Source organism: Eupeodes corollae, chromosome 1 (assembly GCF_945859685.1).
Source record: "Eupeodes corollae chromosome 1, idEupCoro1.1, whole genome shotgun sequence".
In the NCBI taxonomy this organism is placed as follows: Eukaryota; Metazoa; Arthropoda; class Insecta; order Diptera; family Syrphidae; genus Eupeodes; species Eupeodes corollae.
The window spans coordinates 285,987,627-286,013,185 of record NC_079147.1 but is presented as its reverse complement, the minus strand read 5'-3'; the positions used below and the strand labels follow the sequence as shown (position 1 = coordinate 286,013,185).

General features: G+C 36.5%; 3 protein-coding genes and 1 non-coding gene across 5 annotated transcripts; 2 read left to right on the top strand and 2 right to left on the bottom strand.

The window, feature by feature from the left end:
* Nucleotides 1-384: 384 nt before the first annotated feature.
* LOC129938916 (uncharacterized) lies at nucleotides 385-2,676 on the top strand. 2 transcript variants are annotated; one of them, XM_056046744.1, is made up of 5 exons: nucleotides 385-531; nucleotides 1,448-1,789; nucleotides 1,938-2,158; nucleotides 2,222-2,368; nucleotides 2,444-2,676. In XM_056046744.1, exons 1-5 carry the CDS (start codon nucleotides 514-516, stop codon nucleotides 2,595-2,597), a joined length of 882 nt encoding a protein of 293 aa, XP_055902719.1. In that variant the 5' UTR covers nucleotides 385-513; the 3' UTR covers nucleotides 2,598-2,676. The 2 variants fall into 2 exon arrangements, with proteins under 2 accessions (XP_055902719.1, XP_055902718.1); XM_056046743.1 differs by lacking the exon at nucleotides 385-531 and adding an exon at nucleotides 1,282-1,382.
* On the bottom strand, nucleotides 2,659-3,637 carry LOC129938921 (protein Gemin2). Its single transcript, XM_056046755.1, has 2 exons — nucleotides 3,325-3,637; nucleotides 2,659-3,261 (listed from the first exon to the last, which is right to left on the bottom strand). Exons 1-2 carry the CDS (start codon nucleotides 3,529-3,531, stop codon nucleotides 2,719-2,721), a joined length of 750 nt encoding a protein of 249 aa, XP_055902730.1. The 5' UTR covers nucleotides 3,532-3,637; the 3' UTR covers nucleotides 2,659-2,718.
* Nucleotides 3,638-19,990: 16,353 nt separating this feature from the next.
* Nucleotides 19,991-20,604, top strand: LOC129938924 (uncharacterized; the record flags this gene model as incomplete). The annotated part of the gene is made up of 1 exon (XM_056046758.1): nucleotides 19,991-20,604. A coding segment is annotated over one exon (597 nt), but the record flags the coding sequence as incomplete, so codon positions are not given.
* A 4,149-nt stretch (nucleotides 20,605-24,753) lies between these two features.
* On the bottom strand, nucleotides 24,754-24,835 carry Trnas-aga (transfer RNA serine (anticodon AGA)). The gene has a single exon. It is a non-coding gene; the product is annotated as a tRNA-Ser (tRNA).
* Nucleotides 24,836-25,559: the final 724 nt, after the last annotated feature.

The window sequence follows — 25,559 nt, the reverse complement described above, 5'->3', positions numbered from 1 at the left end:
TTTTTAAATACTTTGTGAGTAGTTTTACCGCTTTTTTCAATAATGGTACTTCACCAAGGGAACTCAGCAACAAAAAAAATATGTAATTACTTTATCCATCACTGATTAAAAATTGTTAAGTTGCGTTATAATTAAACCTTTGTTTTGTAATTAACTTACCCCTTCTATCGGTATTCCAATAAAACATATGAATAATTAATTCAAAAACAAAAATGTTAACCAAGTTTTTGACCTACAATGTACGTACTTTATACACGAGTACAGCCTTTCTTTTTATAAAATGACCCGTACGAAGGAACATCATCACATGGTCGACCACAATTTAAAAACTAACTACAAGTAAGTGTGTCGCAATGAAATCAATATATCGAATTATGCTGACCAGGTCATCGTCAGGGCAGTAGCAGGATATTCTTTAAGGTTTTTCTTTTAGTTGTGAAAAGGTCTTCCGCGGTTAAGATTGTTGCGGTTCGGTTACGTTAGTCTGTGCGAAAGAAGGATTTAATATCAAATATGTGCGGAACATATTCGGTAATGTGTTTTTGGTTTAATTTATTATAGTTTCTTGATTTTATTTTTGTATTTTGCAACAATTTAACTGGATTTGGTTTGAGAATCTTTTAACTGGATTATAAACATTCGATTTGAATCAATACACCATAAAAAAGCGTCAATTTTTTCAAGGAAGATCTTGAAACTATTTTTAATTTTATGAACATATAAACAAGGTGCATGTTCATTGAGCTGGAATACCTCATGCTTTTCTATTTTCAAGTTTCCACTCAGTTATTATATCGGTGAAAATATAACTGCTCAGTGAAAAACAAAAACCGTGCTTTACCCACTTAACTTCTATAAAAAACTTATCGACATCAAAGTGTTGCCTTCAATTTTACACTTTCTCATAATAAAACTTCATAAGCTAATTACCTTCTCCGTCCAATTGTTTTCATTCCATTCGCTTCAAAAAGCTTCCGATATTTCAAATTTCTCATCCTCAAACTTAATCATTTTCAAAGGATACAAAATGCAATTCCCTAGCAACACGTGTACAAACCAAAACCCCCCTAATAATTATTCCAACACACCTTTTTTTTAATATAAAACAAAAAACTATTTTGTTATAACACACGTGTGAAATGAAGATACTTTGAAGCCGGTGCTATGTATGTACCCAAATCATCATAGGGCGGTAGTTAGGAGCAAACAAAACAAAGACGCATGGCATAAACTAAACAATGGGGGGTTGAATCCCCAATATCGTTTCTATTTGTATATTAGTCTTCAACAATCACCTTGGCCGCATTGTATACTCATTTTGTATCTGGATATAAATAATGAAAAGTCGTTTTTATGTGAAAATTGTTCTTGAATTACATGCTGTTGGTTATGGAAAGAATTTTATTCAAAATCAAAAAATAATTGTCTTTTTTTTGTTTATTTTTAGATAACATGTCCTGGAGTTTGGCTTTGTACAAATGGCTATATGGAAGCAACAATCAAAACTTTAGGATACTTTTTCAAAACCGGTGCTATGGAGCCTAGATTTCCAGCCCTGTGTCATGACCAATTTCTTATGGAAGGTTATTTCAAGTCTATCAAATGTATATCGGAACTGGAACAGGTCCTAGCAGCTGAAAGTATTGAGATAACATTGTGGCAGAATGGACGTAGATTGGCATATTTTGTTGGTCAGTTAGCTGATGTGATGCATCCGCCAATGCCAAAACTATCATGTTTCCATAATGTCAACGTTCAGATACTGATGAATACGTCACAAGCATTTCCGGTGAGTTGGTAATGGGGAAGAGGTCGGGTGTAACATTTAAAGTTTAAGGTATAAAAGTTATGTGTAGAAAATAACACTAATCAATACCAAAAGAAGCAAGGTCATTCAAACTATGACCTTTTGTTTGTTTTTTGTGTTTTTGTTTCAGGGAATCATTGCACCTAAAATGGAAATTTCAGCAAGAGCTGTCATTCAAGACAGAAAATGCTCGAAGGACACATGTAGCATGGCAGGAAGCGGTAACCACTCAGTTCTGATACCAAAATTACAAAGACCTGTCGCAAAAAATACGCCACATTGCACTGATGAGGTTGCGAAGAACCTAGATCATCGAAGACAGCAGCCTGTTTGTCATTCCAAAATCTACGAGTAACAATCTTACAATTCCCCAAGATAAAGTTGTATAATTACTCTTAATTTATTCCCATGTAGTTCACAAGTTGGAAAACCTGCTTCGGGTAATATTTCCGCAGCAAGTATTGACAAAACAAATGACCGATGCTTATCGAGTAAGGATTCGATATTTTCTCGGAACGAATCAAGTCTACATCAATCGAGGAGAATATCTTCGTGTTCAAGGTGAGATGAAAGAAATACCCTCCATGTTTCTTTTATATGTTTAGGTGGCGTATACGTACTTTTTTATATTTTCAGTTCAACTAGCAACTCCTTTGGAATTCCTTCGGTGTCGAGTTTGAGCAAATGTTCACATTCCTTTAGCAATCCATTGGACACTGAGGAACATCAGAAGCATTGCAACATCTGCCTTTCATACAGAAAAGCATTTAATCATTTGGAGAGCTTTTAACCCGTCTTTTCTAATAATATAAAACAATTAAGTTTAAGAACTAAAAAGAAAAAACTGTAAATACAATAATTAAAGTGTAGTTTTATTGATGAGATTATTGAATACATGAGTCTATGACTATCTATATGAATTCAGCCAAGTCCAGCTGGGCGAAGACCTTGCAAATGATCAAAATGAATAAGTTGTATGGCACAGCCTTCTCGACATCTTCCGGTCCGAGTTTGTTTCTAAGTCTAATGCAAGTCTTGGCAATGTCGCGCAAAATGCTGTGTACATCTGGTTCTAAAGGCATTCGCAGACACGCCAGAGACGAATAGATCCAAGCACCCAGCCATTGGTCTTTGCCACAAAGATCTACATCTGCGCCGTCCTGCCCATCATCGTCACTTAACCATTCTGACTCGAATTCCAGCAGTTTCTCCAATAGACGTTGGTCGATTCGTAGGATTGTACTGAGAAGTGGAGTGTTCTTGCGGCAAAAGGCTTCCCATTCATTTTCGTCGTCAGTGAGTGGCAATGGAGTGATGTCACTGGCTTGATTGGATTCTGGTTGCTTCCTCATGTTTTCTACTTTATTCATTATTCCTATGAAATCTTCAGCTTGAGCATCCTTCCATTGGACTGTTGGACGCAATGAACTCGGTGACACATCACTTAATGTGTCCTGTATTGATTTAATTTTGTTAGGAAACGATTTTTCGATCATTGCGGTGCGGGCACAACTTACCATTTCATTGATTTCTGGAATTGTAACGGTGTTGGGTTTTGAGTGTTTACCCTTAGGTGGCTTAACAAGAATAGCTGGGCAATGTTTTCTCTCGTAAATGACTTTCATTAGAAATTCCTCTCCGTTTTGCGGAATAGAATCTGGATCGAAGTCTTCATCAGGTTGTCGAACTTGTAGTGCTTGTTGTTGAAATGATTCTAAGTCCATTTCTATTTGAAATAAAACTTTCCAAAATAAAAAAATGAGAAAAATCGGCAGAGAAGTCGGAATTAACAAACAAAACACACCGAAAAATAAAAATAACTGTCAAAGGGCAGACTGCAGGTAACACAGTTTACACAGGTTACTACAATGCCGACTTGTCATGAAACCAATTGATGCATTGAAGAGTGATGCCGAGTGTAGTTTTAAATAAAGTAGTTTAGTAGTAACACGAGTTATCGCTGGAAAAGCAAAATGATCGAAGTCGAAAAAAGTATACGTATTCTATATAAAATCGTTTTTTATTTGGTAATATTAAATTTACATTTGTAAAAATAATTTTGTTTATGACTTTTTAGAGCTTTTTTTAACGCAATAATTTTGTTTAGAAATAGTTTTGTACTAATTAATGATAAGTACATCAAAAACTACTTAGACATTTTAGTTCGCATTCCTAAAATTATTGTGTTTTGAAAAAGAGAATTTAAGGTGATTCAGTTTTTAACTCGTATTTGTAAACTTGTATACAGTACATATAATAGTTTAAGCAAGAACTAATAAGCAAACGCGTTTGATTAAAATACCTTCATTATACGTCATATAACCGCCAAAATTAATTGTAACATAGCGAAAGTTTTACGTAGTGTTTATCAAAAACACTATAATAAAGATATAAATCGTCGCTAGCTATCTTGGTTTGCCTTCAAGCTGAACCGAAAATAAGATTCATAAACTCAATAAGTATGCGTGACTTTTCTTTATATATGTAGATTGTTCTTTGTGTTTATAAATATGCTATCATCAAAACCGAAACAATAGATATTTTGTAGTTTCGCGTGTCATTATTTTCAAGAAATTCACGTTATTTCAATATACAGATTTTTAACTGAAGTTAAAAGCGATTGTATTGTTAATTGTCAAAATTGCTAAAAATTTATATGTACACATATTTCTACAGTTTCTGTGAATTTTCATAGTCAGCTTTGTTGAGAAATCGAATCATAAAAATTCTACTGACATTTTTCTATTTCTAATAAGGAATACGGAAATCTCAGAGATATACGAATTTGGGACGAAAAATACTCAAGCAAAGTTATAAGAAATATTTGTTGCACAACTTCTCTCCAACTAATTAAAAAATGATGCTTCAAACTTACTGATTACATATTTTTGCATTTTAAAAAGTATTTAAAAAAACAGGATTTTTCATTCTTATTTTACTGAGGAAGGTATGTTATGAAAAATTATATCAGCCAAATGATCACCATGCGCAATCAATGGCAGATTTTTTGATCAAAATATTAACCAATTTTCTATCAACTATGTAAACACCCCATTTTATCTGTCAAAAGTTCCAGAAAACAAATTGGCATCCAACCCGACTTCTTGCAATCGTTTCAAAGTTTAGAGGTTTTTGAAAGACAAAAAAAGTCACGTTTGACAAAATAACAAAAAGAAGTCATACGAACAAAAACTTGGGAAGGATTTTAGGCGCATGAACAAACTTTAAAATTCATTCGAGAGATTGAGACCACGCGTTGTTTGTGGGATGCAAGTTGTGCGGATTATAAACTACCTAAGAGCATTAAATGGCAAGACTCTAGGCAAATTGATCAAACTGTGTCATTCTGTGTCATCTGTCAAGAAAATTATTCTCTTCCAATAAGTCCCCCAAAATTTTTTAAAGCCTTCCAATCGGGTAATTAGACACATTTTATTGGCAGGGTAAAAAATTGTCGGCAATGTTACTCGATTTTCTAACCAATAATTATCGAACATTTTGATATACTTACTTACTTAAGGTGGCACTAGAGTCCGGGCGGACCTGAGCCTTAACCGACATGCGTCTTCAGCCAGCTCGGTCCCTAACTAGATGTCTCCAGTTTCACACGCCAAGTTGGTTGCCGTCTTCACCCACCTGCGTCCACCTGAGTCGCGGTCTTCCTCTACTGCGCCGTCCCTCTGGATTGAATTCGAAGACCTTCCGGGTTGGAGTGTTAATGTCCATTCGCTCTACATAAGCCGTTGGACTTTAATTCTGTTAACTAGATCAGGGTCGCTGTACATTCCGTACACTTTGTCGTTATATCTTCTCCTCCATTCTCCATCTATGCTTACGGGACCAAAAATCACCCGAAGAATTTTTCTCTCGAAGCATCCTAAGACGTTCTCATCTTTCTTTGACAGGGTCAAGGCCTCAGCGCCATTAATGAGAACCGGGATGATGAGTGTGTTATAGATGGTGATTTTAGATGCTCGAGAGAGGACTTTACTTCTAAATTGCCTACTAAGTCCAAAGAAGCAGCGATTTGAAATTTGATTTGTGTCGTTGTCTGTGTTTATAGCGGTGGCTAGGTAGACAAAGTCCTCAACTACCTCGAAGTTATAGCTATCCATGATGAAGTTTTGTCCAAGACGTCGTTGTTCAATGTCCATTTTTGATGACAGCATATACTTGGTCTAGCATTCATTGACCACTTCAATGAAGTGGTCAATGAGCATTGCGGCTTCCGTCGCAATACTCAAAAACGCTCCACTGACATCACGCTTTGATCTTCCAACTATGTTAATATCATCTGCGTATCCAAATAATTAAATGGACCTTTGGAAGATTGAGTTTCTAGTGTTGACTGTAGAGTTTTGCACAATTCTTTAGAGAACGATATTAAAGAAGCCGCATGACAGTGCATCGCCTTGTCGAAAACCTTTTTTGACATCAAATGCATCGGTGAGATCTTTTCCGACATTGATAGATCAGCGTGTATTCTCCATCGTCATTCTGCACAAACGGATAAGTTTGACAGGGATGCCAAAACTAGACATTGCTCTGTAGAGCTCTTCCCTATAGATGCTGTCATACGTGACTTTAAAATCGATAAAGAGATAGTGGGTATCGATTTGAAGCTTCTGGGTTTTTTCCAAGATCTGCCATAGTGTAAATATTTGGTCGTTAGTGTACTTTCCTGGTCTGAAGCCACACTGATATGACCTATCAGGTCGTTGACGAACAGCTTCAGACGTTCACATAATACGGCAGAGAGGATCTTGTATGCAATGTTAAGGAGACTGATGCCTCTGTAGAGGTGGCACAATTTAGAGTCTCCTTTCTTAGGAATCGGGCCCCCTATGCTGAAATTCCACTCATCGGGCATGCTTTCTTCCGACCATATTTTTCAGATGAGTTGGTGCATGCTTCCTACCAAGTCATCGTCTGCTGCTTTCAATAGTTCGGCAGCGATGCCGTCAGCTCCAGCAGCTTTGTTTGACTTAAGTTTAGATATAGCTATCTTCACTTCGTCAAGGTCGGGTAGGCGGAATTGTTGATCTGCGTTGCTTGGGTTTGCTTGGTTCTATCTCCCTTACAGCGGAATTCGATTCGTCGTCGCCGTTATATAATTTGAAAAAGTGGTCTGTCCATCAACATAGACTGCGGTTTTACTACGATGTTCCCCTGATTGTCTTTACAGGATTCGGTTCGTGGCTGGTACTCTTGGAAGGTTTTTTTACCTTTTGGTAAAATTTACGCACCTCATTCCTGTTGTGACATCCCTATATCTCCTCGATCGCGCACTTCTCATGCTCTCTTTTTTTCCATCAAAGAAACCAGTTTTTCTATCTCCTCTTCTGCTCGTAGAGCTTAAGAGCAGCTCTGGTTCTTCTGCGCAGCGCCATTTAATATGCCTCTTGTTTCGCTGGTTTCCTGGTCAAACCAGGGGTTTCGCTGTGGTGGCCGTGTAAAACCTAGCACTTCAGAGGCGCCGTCTCTGATGGCTGCAATTCAATGTTGCCACCGGTTTTCAATGCTTAATGCAGGCAGCATAGGACTCCTTAAGAGGTTACTACCTCCTGCGATTGTAGCCGTCTAACGTCGAAACTTCTCACAGTACTTCCTTGTTTTGGCTTGGATCGGGATATCCGTACCTAAGCTACAACGAGGTAGTTGTCCGTGTCAATGTAGGCCCCTCGAAAAGTTCGGACATCCTGTATACTGGAGGAGGTGTTGATCTCAATGTGGTCAATCTGGTTGACATTTTAATATAATGAACGTAAATAATCGGACTGTTTTCATTTCATAGAAAACTGGCAGTTGTCACCTAGTTGGATACTTTTAAAAAGACTTTTGACAGTTTATCCCAGGGATTGATTTTGATCAACCTTCGAGAAACAAAATAAAAACTTTTTGTTCAAAATTCTGAAATGCTACTGCAAGATTTTCACCATTTTTGTAGAAAAATGTATAGTTTATATTTGTGAAAAGTGTGACAGCTGCGTTAAAGTAAGCTATAAAATCAAACATCTTAATAGAATTGCTATATATGTCAACGTGGAATTGCTCAAAGATTTTGAGTTTTGAGAAAGTAATAGCAAAAACACGCTTCAGCTTCGGCTTCACCTGACGTTTTCGAGTTCAGCCATAGGAATTCAATGCATGCTATCAAAATGGACATTTGACAATCGTAAGGAAAAGAACCTAATGTAACGTAATGTAACTCCAAACGGAAGCTCAAGTTCATTTATCTGAACATTTGCTTTGTCTGACATCTGTACAAAAATGTCAACAGACAAAATATTTGCTCTTTGGAGGGATGAAATAATAGAAATGTCATTCAAAGCAACCTCGAAGCAGGCATACCGTAATGCAGACGAAGCCGAAGCTGAAGCGTGTTTGTGTTTCAGCCATAAAGTTTTATTAAAAAAGTAAAAAGAAAAACTTAAACACTGCCAAAACGAATTTATTTTTTATATTTTAAGTCTTTTAATATTGCAAAAAAGAGACAAAAGAAGTTGGAAAAATTGTCAATCAAATGATCGATTTGGAAAAAATAGAGAATTCAAATGTTTATTTGACAAAAAGGATTCTTTAAAAAAAAAAAAATGTCTGCCTCACATCTTACCAATGAAGCCATCAAAAATGTCGCATAAATAGACTGTTAATGTTAATACCACCATGCAATAGTTTCCTTTATAATACAAGTCTGTGGTGGTGCATCAAAGTCTAGGGAACCTAACCTAGAATAATTGTACTTAATTTTCTTCACGCCCCTTTCTCAAAATCCTCAAAGCTTTTATTTAAAGTGTACACTTTCATATGGCAGGGAAAACTGAAGAAAATCGGATTTTGGAAGACCGACACCGAGGTTGATACCCATACTACTCAAAATACAATGCTAGTTCAAGTCTAACCATTTATTGTTGGTAAACTGACTTTCCTAAACACCCCTATTTGGTGGTTTGGACGGGCACTGGGTGTACATTAATTTCTAAAATTCATATTAATTAAAGTCTCCAAGCATTTTTGTGGTATCTTGAATAAGTTACCATCTTCTTTGATATTCATGTTCATGACAGCAAAAACACTCACTGGTTTACATTATTTAATGAATGAAAACGGGAACTGCACAAATACATGCATACAGAAAAAGGGCAATACAATATTTTATAATTAAAAATAGATCGGAAATAATATCTAGTCGCATGTGAGATTTCTCAAATAACATGGTGTACCTACCTAGAAATGTTAGACCGCAAGAGACGTAAAATGATTAAATTTCATCGATGCGTAGGTACATTGATATGCACAGTACCACAGGGCATTACATATTTATATACAAAATCTCTTAACACACTTCAATAAGCTTACTAGTACATTTGCGTATTGTAATTCAGATAAATACTTCTTAATTTTACAGATTAGATTTAAGAAAATTGTTAATCTTGTTTAAGTCATTGGCATAATGACAATCTAGATATGGAATGATAGTCGATACTAATTCTGTGATTCCACGTGTTAAGCTATGCTAGCCCTCTTGTAAATTTAGCGGACAAAAACTATAATTTATTTTTAATGCCATCTGTTGTTTATTTCCAAGAAACCAAGGACATCTAAATTATTATAAAGTTTGACAATACAAAATAAATACAAAAATCTAGTTCTAAAATTTCTCCATATTTCCGATGAACATACAAAATAGTTAGGAGCGAAAAGGAATACATGACACCAACGTGAAGTTGGCTACAATCAGTTTACTGAGCGTACGATGTATGAACAGTGAAGTGATAGAATTTCAATCAAAATTTCTTGAACCTAAACGCCTGCACCTTTTTTTACATTTATCTTTATTGAACTTTTTATAATATACAATTGTCTTAAATTAAACTTATCATTAAATATTAAATGGTAACATATTTTGTTGGCACTTAGGGGGCCTAACTCTATACATTGTTTGTTTTGCTAAATTAAAGAATAAACTAAAATATTAATGTTGTCAGATAAAAAAAAATCAATGAAAAATCTATAAATCCTCGGGGTGTTCAGGCCCGGTTGTGTGTTTGTTGGGCTGTTAGCTACGGTGGTAAGCTGACACCGTATCAGCGTAAAATTCCTCGTTCAGTACGAAACACCACGTCATCCTCGGTTCCAACGCTCGTCCACAATGACACTCCCTATGTAAGCTCGATTGATAAAGCCAATTTGCTTGCAGCACAGTTTGCTGTTAATTCGACGCTACCGGATTGTGTCATGAGTCCTCCTGTAAATGTAAATGATTCAATGGAACGAATCTTCTTTCGCACTCGTGCAGTTGCAAGAGTACTGAAAGACCTTGACATACATACATACCCGGATAGTATCTCCCCAATTGTTCTGAAGAGGTGTTCTTCATCGCTGGCAAAACCACTGCGTAAACTTTTCCATCTTTCCTACTCTACAGGTCTCTTTCCGAGCGGATGGAAAATAGCACTTGTCCAGCCTGTCCCTAAAAAAGGCGAATCCTCCTCTCCCTCTAACTATCGTCCAATAGCACTCACGTCCCTTCTTTCCAAGGTCATGGAAACGCTGATTAATTATCAGCTCAAGAAATATCTCGAAGAACGGAAGCTTCTTAATGACCGACAGTATGGTTTTCGTAGCAATAGGTCCACTGGTGATCTCATGGCTCATCTCACCGAACAGTGGAACAAATCTGTACATCGTTTTGGAGAAAGTAAGATTATTGCACTTGATATTTCAAAAGCATTTGATAGAGTTTGGCACCAAGCTCTCTTATCGAAAATGCGTGCTTTTGGTATTGATGAATCTCTTCTTCGTTGGATTAGAAATTACCTTTCTAACCGTTCAATACAAGTTGTATTGGATGGTTACAAGTCTGAAATTCATAAAATAAATGCTGGTGTGCCCCAGGGCTCCGTTTTGTCTCCGACACTCTTTCTTATATTCATAAATGATCTTATGTCCGCCACTTCTAATCCATTAACCTGTTTCGCCGACGACAGTATACCCTCAGCTTTTCATACTCGTTTATAGATTCACATCCTTGTTTTTCGGATGTGGAACTTCAACGGCAGCGTATGATAAGCTCATTAAATTCTGATCTTGACAGCATTGTACAATGGGGAATCAAAACCGTGTAGAATTTAATGCTTCGAAAACTCAATGCTGTCATATATTTGATATTGCCAAAAATGCTGCCAGGTGCTTAGGATTTCTCCGACGGTGCAAGAAATTTTTCACCCATTCTGATCTGGCTGTAATTTACAAAGCCTTCATCCGTCCAAAGCTTGAATATAATTCGCATATCTGGACAGGTGCCCCTAAAACAAGTTTAAATTTCTTGGATAGAATACAAAAAAGGGCTTTAAAAATGATAGGCGATAGAACTATAATCGAAACATTTACATCGCTAGAACACCGCCGCAATGTTTCATGCCTTTCGTTGTTTTATCGATATTATTACAAAAAATGTTCTGTTGAACTAGCCAGTTGCATTTCACCCCTTAAACGATTTAGCCGCAATACTCGCACCTCCAGGAATGCTCATCAGTTTACCCTAGTGCTCAATTTCGGGCGTATTGTGAAGTATAGAGATTCTTTCTTAAATCGCACATCGAGAATGTGGAATGCTTTAGCCAACTCTGTGTTTCCCTCCCATTTTGATGTTCAGAACTTTAAGACCAATGTGCACCGGTATCTCCTTTTTTATCCTTCCCTATTTTCCTAATGCTCGCACTGTGTTTAAATATAAACATATAAAGGGTACTTATAACCCCTTGAGTGCCCGCAAATTATAAAAAAAAAAAAAAACAAATATATAGCACACAGATATCTGGGTTCAGGGTGACGTTGCTGGGAGTTCATCCTTTTGACTAGCTCGTTTTGGTGGTTGTTCAGTCCTCCCGTGACCTTCATGGCTGTTTGGAACAGATACTTGTCCAAGGAAATTATTTTGGCTTCTTCGTAGACTCTTTTGTTGCTGAAGTGTCTCTGCTTCTGATAGTTGAAGCAAAGTCCTGTGCATCTCCGTAGGATTTTCCTTTCGAAGACGAGAAGTTCCTTCATTGCTGTCTTTGAGATTGTAAACCACGCCGGGAAGCTGTAGGCGACAATGGGACGTAACAATTGTTCGTGCATTAACAATTTTGTAGACTGTCTGAGTATCGTTCTTCTTTTTAGGAGCGGGTTAAGGCGGTGCAGTGCCAAATTAGGCTTTCTTAGTATAGCTCTCGAGTGAGGGTGGAATTTCAACAACTCGTTGAAGTGAATACCCAGATATTTGGCGTTTTTCTTTGCTGGTATCACTGATCCATCTGGGAGTGAGATTGCAATGCTTCTGCACCTTGTTGCTGATCGACCTCTACCGTTGCTGGACCTTCGGAAACAGACTAGTTCCGACTTCGTGGTATTGATTTTTATTCTTATAAAAGTTAAACAGTCTGCTAAGATGGGACTCTATCTTCCTGGCTGCAATAATTTGAGGCTTCGGTCTTCGATGAAGTGTATGTGAGCAGTCACTGGATGCGGGTTGGTCGCTGGTCAGCAAGCTGAAGAGGAACGGTCCAAGTTTAGAGCCTTGAGTTACTGCTGCGTTTATGATTTTCACTGAAAATTTGAATTTTCCCAACTGGACAAAGAAGTTCCTGAAAGAGAGAAATGAAAACAAGATTTTAATTAGACCGGATGGGAAACCAAGTAGGTTTAATTTGTGTATGAGTGCTTCGATCCAAACGCTTTCAAACGCCTTTTCGACGTCCAGGAAGCAGGCTACGGAAATATGATGACGGTTTAGGGCGGCTGCAGTGTCGTGTTGAAATTTAACCAGAAGGTGAAGTGTGGAGTGATTTTCCCGAAAGCCCAACTGGAAGTCCGGGATCGGGTTGGCCTCGGAGCTGAATGTTTTTAGTTTTCTAAGGATGACATCTTCTAGAATCTTGCTGATGTTGTTGAGGAGGGAGATGGGTCTGTAATTATTGATGTGGTTCCTTGCTCCTTTCTTTGGGATTGCCACAATTTTGGCCGTTTTCCATCAGTGCGGGAAATAGCAGTTGTTGAGGCAGTTGTTTAGAATGATGGTCAGGAATATATGACGAACACGCTGGACAGTCTCTTCAGGATGAAGATGGAGACTCTATCAGGTCCCGATGAGTTCTTAGGTTTCAGGGAGGTTTCATATTCGATGGAGTCATCAGCTGGGTTGGTTTGGCTGAATGTCACTTCTTCATTGTTTGGTTGACTAGCTTGTTGAATTGACCTTTCAATTTCCGCAAGGAATGCAGGATCAGTGGATGGAGTTGGTTTTAAGTTTTCTTCAAAGAAGGACGCAAATGCTTCAGCTTTGTCATTTGTTGATGAGATCTCGGTGCCATTATTCAGTATGGTGTCAGAATATTTTCTTTTCAGAAAGCAATCCTGTTTATTTCCTTAAATGCTTTGGGACCGGTTTTTATTTCCTGGAGTCTCCTCTGAAAATGTTTGTTTTTGTGGTGTTGAATCGCATTCCAGAACATTGTGTTGGTGCACTCTAATTCAACTTTGACTGCTTGGTAGTCTCTGTTGACCGTGTTGAGTTATGGGTGATGAATTCTTTGAAGCCGTTTTCTCAGCCATTGTCTGTGGGCATACAGGTTTTGTATGTAGGCTGGGAGATGTTGGTATCTTTCCCTAGAGGTCTTGGGTGCCTTTTGTTGAGTTATGGCTGATTCGAGTTTTTCAATGGCACTGTCAATCTCTTCATTGAGGAGATTCCTGTTGGAAGGAGGAACGATTAGTCTGCGCCCCATATCGCTGTTGAGTTTCTCCACGTCAAGTCTGCAGTAGTTGATGCAGTCGTCCGGAGTAACGGCTGTACTTGGAAGTACAAATTCACACGAAGCTATTGGGCTCGTTCTTTTATCAAGCGATTATATAAGAATTTCTATTTTCAATTTCAATTTTTGAGAGAAATCAACGAATATTTGTTTAATTGCTGAGGGAAAGGTATAACATGAAAAATAGAATAAAATATGAAAACAATAGTCAAGGGTACGTTTACACCACCGTGTTCAAATGTCAACATGTAAAAAACTTAAGATTGTTGTTCACTGAAGACCTAAAAAGGTGGTAAACATATAAAACTCTAGTTGTCTGGGCGTTTTTTTTATTTTTAAAAGAACAAACTAATCTAAGTTTGTAAGACATTTCCTTAAAAAGGCTTTATAAGTGATTTACAAAAAAACACGGGTTTTACATCAATTACTCTTTATAAGATTCATAATTATACATTTAGTTTGTAAACTTCAATTCCACTGTACATATCTACTCTCCAGAATAACCCTTTTTAACCTTTGAAAGCAACATAAAAAAGTCTAACTATAACCAACACTCAGTCACATATACGCACTCTTTCAATAGCCACACGTAAAAGTCGACGTGCCAATTGAGGTCTAAATGCGTCTCAGATGTGTGATCTTATATTTTTAATCCTTCTGCCTCCCTTTCGGACCACAATTTGTACGAAAGTATCAAATATCGGCTGCTGATTGTCAATACACCAGACATGATGATCTGATGAATATCCACATTCATGCTATATCGATCACCTTTATGGGTATGAGCTTTAGAGCCGAGAGTTCATTCGTCATAGGTGGCGCGGCGATCGACTGACGTCTTTTGATTGTTTCATTCTGAAAAATCCTGCAACTCGATCAGTATTGCTTTAGTTCAGATCGTTACCGGTAACGGTTTCAAACAATAGATCGCATAATAGTTTTTTTAAAGTTAATGTGCAAAAATATCTTTAAAGTAACACACAGCTTCTACATTGGGAAAATTTTGTAACTGTAAACTTTTGTTTAGCGAACAAAATAATTAAGAAGACTACAAAAGATAGTTACAGCATTAAATAAGGTAATCGGATACAAGGCAGCAGTTTGAAGGAGACTTTTTTAGAGACAAATAGTGTGTTTTTATTCCACAAGGGAACGGCCATTTGGGGCGCAAGTGAAATGAGTTTGAAATTTGAAAAATAATATAACCTCTGTGCGAGTAGTGAATATGAGATGACACAACGCAACGGAGACGGAGAGCATCGCGCTCATCCCATCATCCAACTATTCTACGGGATGTAACTCTAGATGCGTTGCCTAGGAATTACGATGCGCTTCAGCCGTCACCTATATGTATACGAGTATGTCCGAAAGATCGGATGTGCTGATGGACGGACTTAACGTAGGTACCTACCTTTCTCCAAATAGACCCATCACCGTCATTGAGACCGAGGTGACAATTATTTCATCGTCGTTGTCGTTGTCGCCGTCGCCGCCATAGAAGAAGACGAATTTGACGTCTATACGTAAGCAGCAGTTTAGCAATAAATGTATATAGGGATTGTAGGAAGAAGAGAAGCTCCAAACGCAAACCATGGGGTGAAAAGTGGGCAGGTCTTTTGTGAAAGATTCCTCAGCTGTAACTGGTTTTTCACATTTAAGCTCTGGACTTGCATTTCATATCACCAGTTGGGCTCAGTATGTCAATCTAAGATGGATAACCAACCAAACCAAACTGATTTTAAAGTGATTTTTTTTCTAAAACAAATATTAAGTGATTCAAGTGATACACAAGGACGCCATAAAGGATATCAGTCTATAGAGAAGATTCAAAATGAAGAACTGAGATCGGTTGGTGGATAGACGAATATTAGCTTGTTTCTAGCACCATTCGAAATCAGTGCTTTTGATTGAATAATACATCATTAACGAAATTATACAAAGTGATAAATTTTAAATATAATGTGACTTTATTTTTGTAAAATTACTTTTTTTTTTGTATATTTTGTATGTTTGTGCAACACTGACCACAAAACAGACTTAATTGAGAAACTTTTAAGGTTTCGTTCAGTGCGAGAAGTGGTTTTGCTTGATAGTTTTTTATTCTTTTGATTTGTTATTATTTTGTGGGATCAGTTACTGGAATAACAAAAACTTTGGTCATGGAGTTCAACGCCAGAGAAGCCTGTCAAGTTGTTTTTATTTTTGCAGGTAAATAAACTTGGGACTTCGTTTAATGGTAGTTTGTTTGAAGATTTTGTTCATGAAGTGATCATGCTATCCCATTGGAAGGAAGGGAAATTAGATTAGAACTCCTACGCTGATCCAGATGCTTGGTTTTTGAAAGACGTCTGTTGTCACATTTAAACCGATTGAATATTTTTTTGAAAATAGTTTTATACAAAAACTATCCTATAACATTTTTGGGAAATGTCAAAAAAACAGTTCCCTTAAAGTTTGAATCTGTTAATATTAATATTAAATCCCATAACATTTTTACATTTACCTATAAAATGCACGTAAATTTGTATCTTCTTTCTTTAAATTTCTATAGCTCTTTTATAGCGACATTTTATAGTATTATCCCTGAACAGTGTATATTTTTTCTCAGATTTAAATTCTTTACATTTCATTGTTCATTGCGTTTCGGGCAATTCGGGCAATACGGTTGTTTTTATGAAATTCCTATTTTCCCCCATTATTATGGCAAGATCTACAAAAAAAAAACTTCAAAGGAACATATTATAGGAAATTTTAATTTCAAAACTTTGAAGATATTTTCTACAATTTGATAGGAAATTTTACGAAATTTCAAATAGTGTCCCTTTGAGCACTTGGTTTTCGAATTTCAGTATTAAAGTTATTGACAAAAATGTGATCGTTTTAGCTACTTAGAACTTCAAACGCGTTTATCTCAATACTGCTTTTTTATGTTGGCTGGACTTATAACTCATAACAATTTTCAACCGATTGACTTAAATTTTTTAAAAATGTAGATACATTCTTTTTATTAGACCGTAGATTTGTTTATATTTACAGTTTTCTGAAAATTTGTGTGGCAAATGTTTAACCTCACATTACATTTACATACATTAATGTATGGCAAAAATCAAACGTATATCTATAGCACTAATTTATTATATACGAAACAAATCAATAGCTCATTGGCGGATGTTCTTGGACCCTTAAAAAAAGGGCAGGTTCAGACAACATAAGGGACTTAAAATAAGGCAAGTTTCTAGTATGTGATTGCCAGCTGCCAAAAAATTGCCTTCCAATTAAGGTAACTTTATTGGAAAGTAATGAAAAATCTTCCTTTACTACCAAGTCAAGTTAACTTGTGTCAAAATGACAGTTGATCATTACCTATTTTTCTGTTTTTCTGCACAATTCCATTCAATATTTTATGTAACAGAGTTTCTTGTCAAGTTGGAAAAGGAAGAGGTAATATTTTTTTTGTTTTTACTCAATTTAGAATTTGAAAAAAACTTTAGTAATGCTTTAAATTATTTCCATGAACATTTTTTCTAAGAAAAAGAGCAAATATTCAGGTTCTTAAGAAGGAACCTTGAATAAGAGATCATCAATTTTATACGAAGTTAAACTAGCCTTTTGACACTCATTAATAGTGACCATGGAAGTGACTTTTACTGTCGACATATAGGAAATATATGGTATATTTTGCATTATTAAACAATTTGGAACTAGAGCTTTTAATCAAATATGAAATTACGACGGTAGAGTAGTCGAAAAAAGTTGGTACCCCGAATCCGTCCATATGTCTGTCTTTACTGGCTCCTACAGTCCAAACAATTTTGTTCATTGAAATTAAGGTTTTCAGCCGATTAGTGTAAGGCGTTTTTTTCATTTTACTTACTTACTTACTTAAGGTGGCGCTACAGTCCTGTGTGAACTAGGGCCTTACCCAACAAACTTCTCCATCTAGCTCGGTCCCTAGCTAGATGTCTCCAGTTTCGCGCTCCAAGTTGGGTGAGGTCACCTTCCACTTGTGCGCGCCACCTGATCCGCGGTCTTCGTCTACTGCGCTGTCCTGTGGGTGCGGATTCGAAGACTTTCCGGGCCGGAGCATTGGTTTCCATGCGCTCTACGTGACCCAGCCATCTTAGTCGTTGGACTTTTAGTCTTCTTGCTAAGTCTACGTCGCTGTACAGCCCGTACAGTTCGTCGTTCCATCTTCTCCTCCACTCCCCTTCGATGCATACGGGACCGTAGATCACACGAAGAACTTTTCTCTCGAAGCGACCCAAGGTGCTTTCATCCGCTTTTGTCACGGTCCATGCTTCTGCACCGTATAGCAGGACGGGGATGATAAGGGTCTTATATAGCAACACTTTGGTCCCTCGAGAGATGACATTACTACTCAATTGCTTTCTTAGTCCAAAGAAACAGCGGTTAGCAAGAGTTATTCTGCGTTTGATCTCAGCGCTGGTGTTGTTTTCTGCGTTTACAGCGGAGCCTAAGTAGACGAAGTCCTTGACTACCTCAAAGGTACGTCTGTCGATTGTGACGTTTTGACCAAAACGTCGGTTTTGTATGTCCTTTCTAGACGACAGCATGTACTTTGTTTTGCCCTCATTAACAGTTAAACCCATTTTTGCCGCCTCTGCCTCAGTACACACATTTTTTTTTTATTTTTTATCTCAATACTCATTTTATTGATACGAAAAATAACAGCAGTCCCCATACAATTTTTTGGGCTAAAACATGTGATTTTTCTAAAACTTTCTCTAAATTTTGTGTTCCTAATTTGGCTTCTTTCTACAAGAAAAACATATTTTGGTATTGCTCCAGAAGGGTACCCCTCAAAAACCTTTATTTTGTTTTTAAGTTTTCTCAAGAACTAATGGACCGATTTCAATAATCTTCTCTTTCTGTTCAAGCTCTTTTTGATGATCAAATTGATGGTGATTTTTTATGATCAAAAATGTATTTTTTTTTACTTTTAACAAAACATTAATTTTGTTTGACGAAATTTAAATGTAAAATGTACATGTATTTATAAGCTCTTATTAAGTGCTTACCAACAATATTTTTAAGGGTCCGGCCACGTAATGAGCGACGAGCGACTGAGCGACCGAGCGACGAGCCGCTGAGCGACTCAAAAAAATTAGAACACATGAAATCGTATGGAGGTGGCCACATAAGCCGTAAGCGACTGAGCGAATTTTCAAGCGACAGAGCGACGTCGCTTAGCAATCAAATTTGTTTTAATTTTTCAGTCGATCGCTGAGCGACGTAAAAAAAAGATGTCTACAATAAACATTGAAAGTTTAATTTCAGCTGTCCAAAGCCGCCCAATGCTATGGCAGGACACCCACAAAGATCACAAAAATAAAAATGTCACCGATAAAGAGTGGGAAAAAGTTGGACAAATTTGTAATTGTTCTGGTAAGTTTAATTTATTTAATCTTTACAAATAGTAGTGTTTTTTGTTCAATGCCCGAATTCCCAAAAATATTGCACAAGCTCGTTTCTTGTATTCAACGCATTGCTTGAGCTTCTGTTATAACGGGACTGTTCTTCTTGGGTGGTTGCATTTGTTTGAGCTAAGTCATTAGCCATTTCTGCAGACACGTGTATATAATCAAGGTCACTGTCGCCATCGCACTCTCTCACAAAATTGTGCAGTATACAAGCACATTTAATTGAACGAACTGCAGTGCTTGGCTTCGTTTCGATGTTTTTTTGTAAAAACCGCCATTTCTTGCTTAATATGCCAAATGCACACTCAATGCATTTTCTTGCGATTGAAAGTTTTTTGTTGAAGTTTTCTGTTTGAGCATTTAAGTTTCTCCTTGGATAAGGTCTTAGTAAATAGTTTTTCAGGGGGTAAGCCTCATCTCCGATTAAAAAATTGGGAAGAACAATGTTTGATTCTGGTAATGCTTGTGGAGGTGGAACGTTAAATTTATCAGCTTCAAGTAATTTGAACAAAGTAGATCCAGAAAATGTACCACCATCACTTTGTTTTCCTCTCCCACCCACCTCGATTGTTAGAAACTTTTTGTCAGCATCAGCTACAGCTTGCAGTACAATAGAAAAATAATGCAGGTAGTTAAAATAATGAGAGCCAGAATTTGCTGGACATTGAATTTGGCAATGTCTACCATCAATACTGCCAAAACAGTTAGGAAATTTCCAGCGTCGGTAGTAATCGTTAATAACATTTCGAAGGTGGTCAGTTGTTGGTATAGGCATATATTCTTCCACAAGTTGTTCCCATATGATAACGCTAGTTTCCAAGACAATGTTACTTACTGTGCTTCTGCCCATTCGAAAAGCAAAAGCTAAATCTCGAAACGAAAGACCTGTTGCGAGAAATCTGAAAACATTGAAGATACAAAAATTGTAAATAGTATATGTACGTATAATTATATTTCAAATTTCAGGAGCCAATGTAAAACTAAAGTGGAAAAACCTAAAAGACACTTTTCGAAGGGTTCTTCGAAAAGCTCCACGTCCAGTATCGGGATCCGAAGCTCCACCAACAAAACCGAAATGGCCATTTTTTGAAATGATGGCCTTTACGAGGCAGACAATTGAACCCGATCCAACTGAGGGAAATCTTCGAGAACCAGAAAGTTATTCAATGGCTCAAAATCGTTTTTTCGCAGAAACAATATCAGATTTACTGGAAGAAGAGGATGTAACCCTTTCAAGTGTCAATATGCTTACAAACAGCACTCCTTCTACGAGCACCAGCTGCCCCCAAAACGTGCGAAAAAATAAAAATAAGAGAGCGTCAACATACAATTTGGAGTCAGAATTTCTCGAGTTAGAAAAAGAAAGACTACAAATTTTAAAGAAAGAGGTAGCAAAAAAAGAAGAGGATAGTGATGACCTTCAATTTTTCAAAAGTCTTTTGCCATTTATGGCACAATTTAACAATTTTGAAAAACTTGAGATAAGAACTGACATTCAAAATATTATATTGGATAAACTGAAGAATACAAATAAAGATTAAAAAAATTAAAAAAAAAAACTAACCTTAAACATAAAACCAGCCGTTGTTCTGGACTAATTGCTTTCTTTTGTCTTGTTAATTTTGGTCGAACTTTTTCCAACAGCAAATCAAAAGATGGTACTGACATACGACAATATTGCCAAAAGCAATCTGGAAATCTGCGAAGATTTAGATATAAATGATGAAATTCACCATAATTTTCCCTTTCACGATTTATGGGGTGTACACCAAATCTACGGATTCTCGATCTTATTACAGATCTATAAATATGAGCGCGACTTTCAACCAGTAAGCTACGATGAGCCGCACTTGACGAAGGCATTTTTCCAACTAATCGCTCAGCGACGTGTCGTTTAGAAAATGGCCACCCATCGCTCAGATTGGTCGCTCAGCGACTCGTCGCTCGGTCGCTCAGTCGCTCGTCGCTCATTACGTGGCCGGACCCTAAGACAAGATTTAAAATTTAAAATGATTTTCGAAAAAAAAAAAAAAACAAGTTAATCTAGATTTTTTGAAAATAAAATGGCATTTAAATTTTTGTGAAAAACTTATTTTGCAGGTACATTTTTAAATCTTAAAAAAAAAACTTATTTTGCAGGTACATTTTTAAATCTTAAAATATAGGAAATATTTTTTAACAGACTTTTTGGAAGAAATTAGCAGGTTCTAGCGACTCAGTCGTGCATTTTATTTATTTGAAAATTGGTTTTCTGTTGAATAGGTACAAAAGATCTTAAAAGATTTAAAAAAAATAAATAAATCTATTTTTGAAGTTAATTTGCTTTGGATGCGCTAGAACTAATATTTAAACACGAATTTCAATATTATAAATGTCCCAAAAACAGCAAAACTGACAGATTTGTTAAACTAATGGCTAATTGAAAAACATAATAAACGGGTCATATCTATTGATATACAAGCTTTGAATCTCTTGAGATTTGAAGTGAAAAGAGATTTTGAAACGTGTAATTTTTGACTGCCACACAAAACTTTCTTCCCAACTTATTTGTTTACCTTAATTTGTTTTAATTTAATTTTTTAGAGATATTATGTATACAAAAGAACCTTTTTCTCTCTAAAATTTTTAAGTTTTGTTGACTCCTTTAAGATCAAAATACGAGTAAGCATACTGATAGCGATAGTAATAATAGACTCCCGAAAATAGAGTTCGAAAAACTTCGTCAAAAAAGCCCGGCATTTCTTCATATCAGATCATCTCTCACTTTCTGGATTTTTGATTTTTTTAGCGTTCTTACCATAAATAGAAATGAATACAAGAAGCGTATATTTTATTTTTGGAAAAAAAGCTACGTTTCAAAACAATTTCTTACATTTCTGCGTGAAATGCAGCAAAAACTCCTTTAAACTATTGTGTTTTAGTTCTTAAATATGGCATATTTAGAAAACTTTTGGAATCTGAGAATGATTTCATATGTAGGGAGTCATACAAGTTAAATAGTTAGACCATACTTTGCTGGACAATAGTGTTCTAAAATAATTTGAAAGCTAAAGTAATCATTTAAGCAATTGAAATGTGTAAAGGTTAGGTTAATATATATTAGTACACATTGTGTTATTTAAATTTTGTAAGCCTCCTTTACAAAACATTAAAGAACATTTTTAAGCGGAGAGTAAAAACTCATCCAAGTGTGTGACCCTTACCCCCCCCCCCCATGAAAAGTCTGGATCCGACCATCAATGTATGACACTTAAAAACTTACTTAACCTTGGTAAAATGTAAGTTTAAAGAACGTAGTTGACTGCAAATGAAGCTCTTACGAGTATGTTGTCTGAACCTGCCCAATGTAAGGTTATCGTAAAAAAGTCATTAAATAAAATTGTGAATTAAGTAAATAAATCACAGAGTTATAAAGTTCAGCTTTTAGTTGAATGCAAAAAACATACCTATGTTGAAATGATAATTTGGCATAAGTAGATTTGACTTTTCACTCAACTTTCCAATGAAGTTGCCTTACATATATTGAAGTCAATTTCGTTAGCAACTGGTCAATCAGATATTAGAAACTTACCTTTCATATTATACGGTCACGGCAAAATGCCGGCGCCGCGCCGTGTAGCAACTGTTTACTGCCACTAAACTATACGGCAGCCGGACGGCGCGATGAGCTTAGTGGCGTACTGTGAAAAAGTATACTAAACACAGAAAGCCTGCATATATCATCTTTTACCGTACGGTTAAAACCGTATAATGTATAATTAGCCATTGTTACCGTTGATGCTAGCCGTTTTTTGACGTACGTTCAAAACCGTGTAGTGTGAAACGAGAATAAGGTACTTTTTTGAGCTCAATCCAATACTTTACGAACTTAGAGGTGTGGATAGGGGCGTTATAGTGTTGGAACTTCCATTCTAAGGGCCCAAAAATATCCTTAATTGCAGGGAACGCGCGCCGTTTTTAATAAACCATTGTATTTTGTGGCATTCATACTACGAGTAAGAAATTGCAATTCAATTGTGCCATAGTACGTTATAGCTCCCCATACCATAAAACCACCTAAAGTATGCTCTTCCTTTCGAAGATCATGAAAGTAGCATAAGTAGAACCGCATCGGCACCCTAAAAAATTAAATTTTTGTTTGTCTGAAAAGATAACAAGCTGCCACTCCATCGTCCAGGGCATACGCGCTCTTCCGATATCGAGGCGTTGCGTCTTTCAAAGTTGCTTAAGAAGTTTTTTTTATTTTACGACGCTTAAATGGCTGAAACAAATACACGCTTCAGCTTCGGCTTCGCCTGACGTTAACGAGTTCAAAAATAGGAATTCAATGCATGCTATCACAATGGAGCTTCGACCTCACGTTTCGTTTGAGAATCGTACGGAAAAGAACGTAATATAACGTAATGTCACTCCAAACGGAAGCTCTAGTTCAATTATCTGAACATTCGCTTTGTCTGACAGCTCAACAGCTGTAAAAAAAATGTCAACAAACAAAATATTTACTCTTTGGAGGGATGAAATAATAGAAATGTCATTCAAAGCAGCCTCGAAGCAGGTCTACCGTAACGCAGACGAAGCCGAAGCTGAAGCGTGTTTGAAATTCAGCCATAATTGTTTAGCATTGGAAATAATTCTTTGCACAGTCCGCACGCTTGCTCTTAAACCGGTTTTTTCTTTAATTTTTTAATTTTGGCTGCAGAGTCGTCTGAATTAGACGTGTGCCTCAAAATAATTCGCATGTCAGCTGCTTTAATAACAGAAGATGGCCGGCCCTTCATATTTTTCTATAGCTATGTATGCTCATTTCGTAGGAATGCGGAAATCACTTTGCGGCTGCGGTTATTTTTTTGGAAATTTGATGGATTGTTTCACCACACACACTATATGCCTTTCGGCTTAATTTAACGGTTTTGCTTTCCCCATTTTTACTAAATTTAATTGAAAATTATTCCAAATAAACTAATAATAAATTAAAAAAAGAAAATCACGACTACTTACTCGTACATGCAGAAATTATTAGAAAAGCGTAGGGGTGCTAATTGGCAGTCGCAAAAACAAATATTAATTTTTGTCACATTTGACAGAATAAAGCAAAACAAAATAACGGTTCATTTCGAGAACCCAAAGAATTTTTCTTTCGAAGCATTCTAGACGCTCTCATCTTTCTTTGACAGGGTCCAGGCCTTAGCGCCATAAATGAGAACCGGGATGATGAGTGTCTAACAGATGGTGATTTTAGATGCTCTAGAGAGAACTTTACTTCTCAATTGCCTTCTAAGTCCAAAGAACCAATGATTTGCAATAGTTATTCTTCGTGTAGATGTGTTAATAATTCATTTTGTGTTTATGTACATAAAACTTAATATTTTCAACTACGTCAACATAATGAAACTATACATAACCTATTTTCAACCAAATATTTAATCTAACTATAACTTCTTAAAGCTTAAACTATAATTACAGTTACAAAAGCTAACGCATTTTTGAACTTGATAGTCTTAAAAGCAAACTTAATTTTAAAACAATTGCATAGCATTAAAAATTTAATCATGCAAAATTTATATAAAGTCACAAAAAGTAATTGCTTAGTATTTTTATATTAAACCGTTCTGATTAATGACTTTGAAACATAGGAGAAACTTTTTTGCATTCCTCTTTGATTGACTTGATTGAAACAAAATTTAAAAAAAAAAGAAAAAATTCACTTCGCAGTCGGTAGGATTCGAACCTACGCTCCCAGAGGGAATCTGATTTCTAGTCAGACGCCTTAACCGCTCGGCCACGACTGCTAGTGGAAAATGGGGTATTGAGTTACATCAAATCTATCTGTGCTTTATTAATGCGTTATATCTGTGGACATATGGAAAAAAGTAACATATGACGATTTATGTCAAAATTCAACTATAATTATAGCTTTAGAATCTCAAAGTAAATTCGAAAAAATCAAAAGTATAGGAATGTAAATGCCTTGGGGTGCGTTTTATCAAGAATTTAAGCATGGAAAATCACTTATAGGAGAAACAATGCGCCTAGCAGCAAATTCTGTGTTTTGAAGCAGTTTCGGAGTATATCATGCTTATACATTCATGAAATGAAGTTTTAATTTCAAAAAGACTGCGGAAAATGGACACTCACCACTACATACAACACAAACGTCAAATTTAATGACAGGATTTTGATCCGCTCGAAAAATTCAAACTGCTATGACCGGATCATGGACTGTATGTTGGATTATTGATCTCTATTGGATTATCTGATGACAGGCCGATAGTCCTGTCATCGGAAGTGTTCAATTCAGACCCCAAGTCAAAAGAAAAGTTATTTCTTCATTTTAAGCCCCTAAAGTGTGTGGTAATGCTGGAAACAGGACTTTCACCACTGTTTTTACGTACACTTAGGCTTGTTTCACGCTATACGGTTTTGACGGCAAAAACCGGACGGTGCTTAGTATACACAAGTAATCATGTCTTAAAGTGCCTGTTCGAACTCTGTCGCACGAATAAAATCGTATGA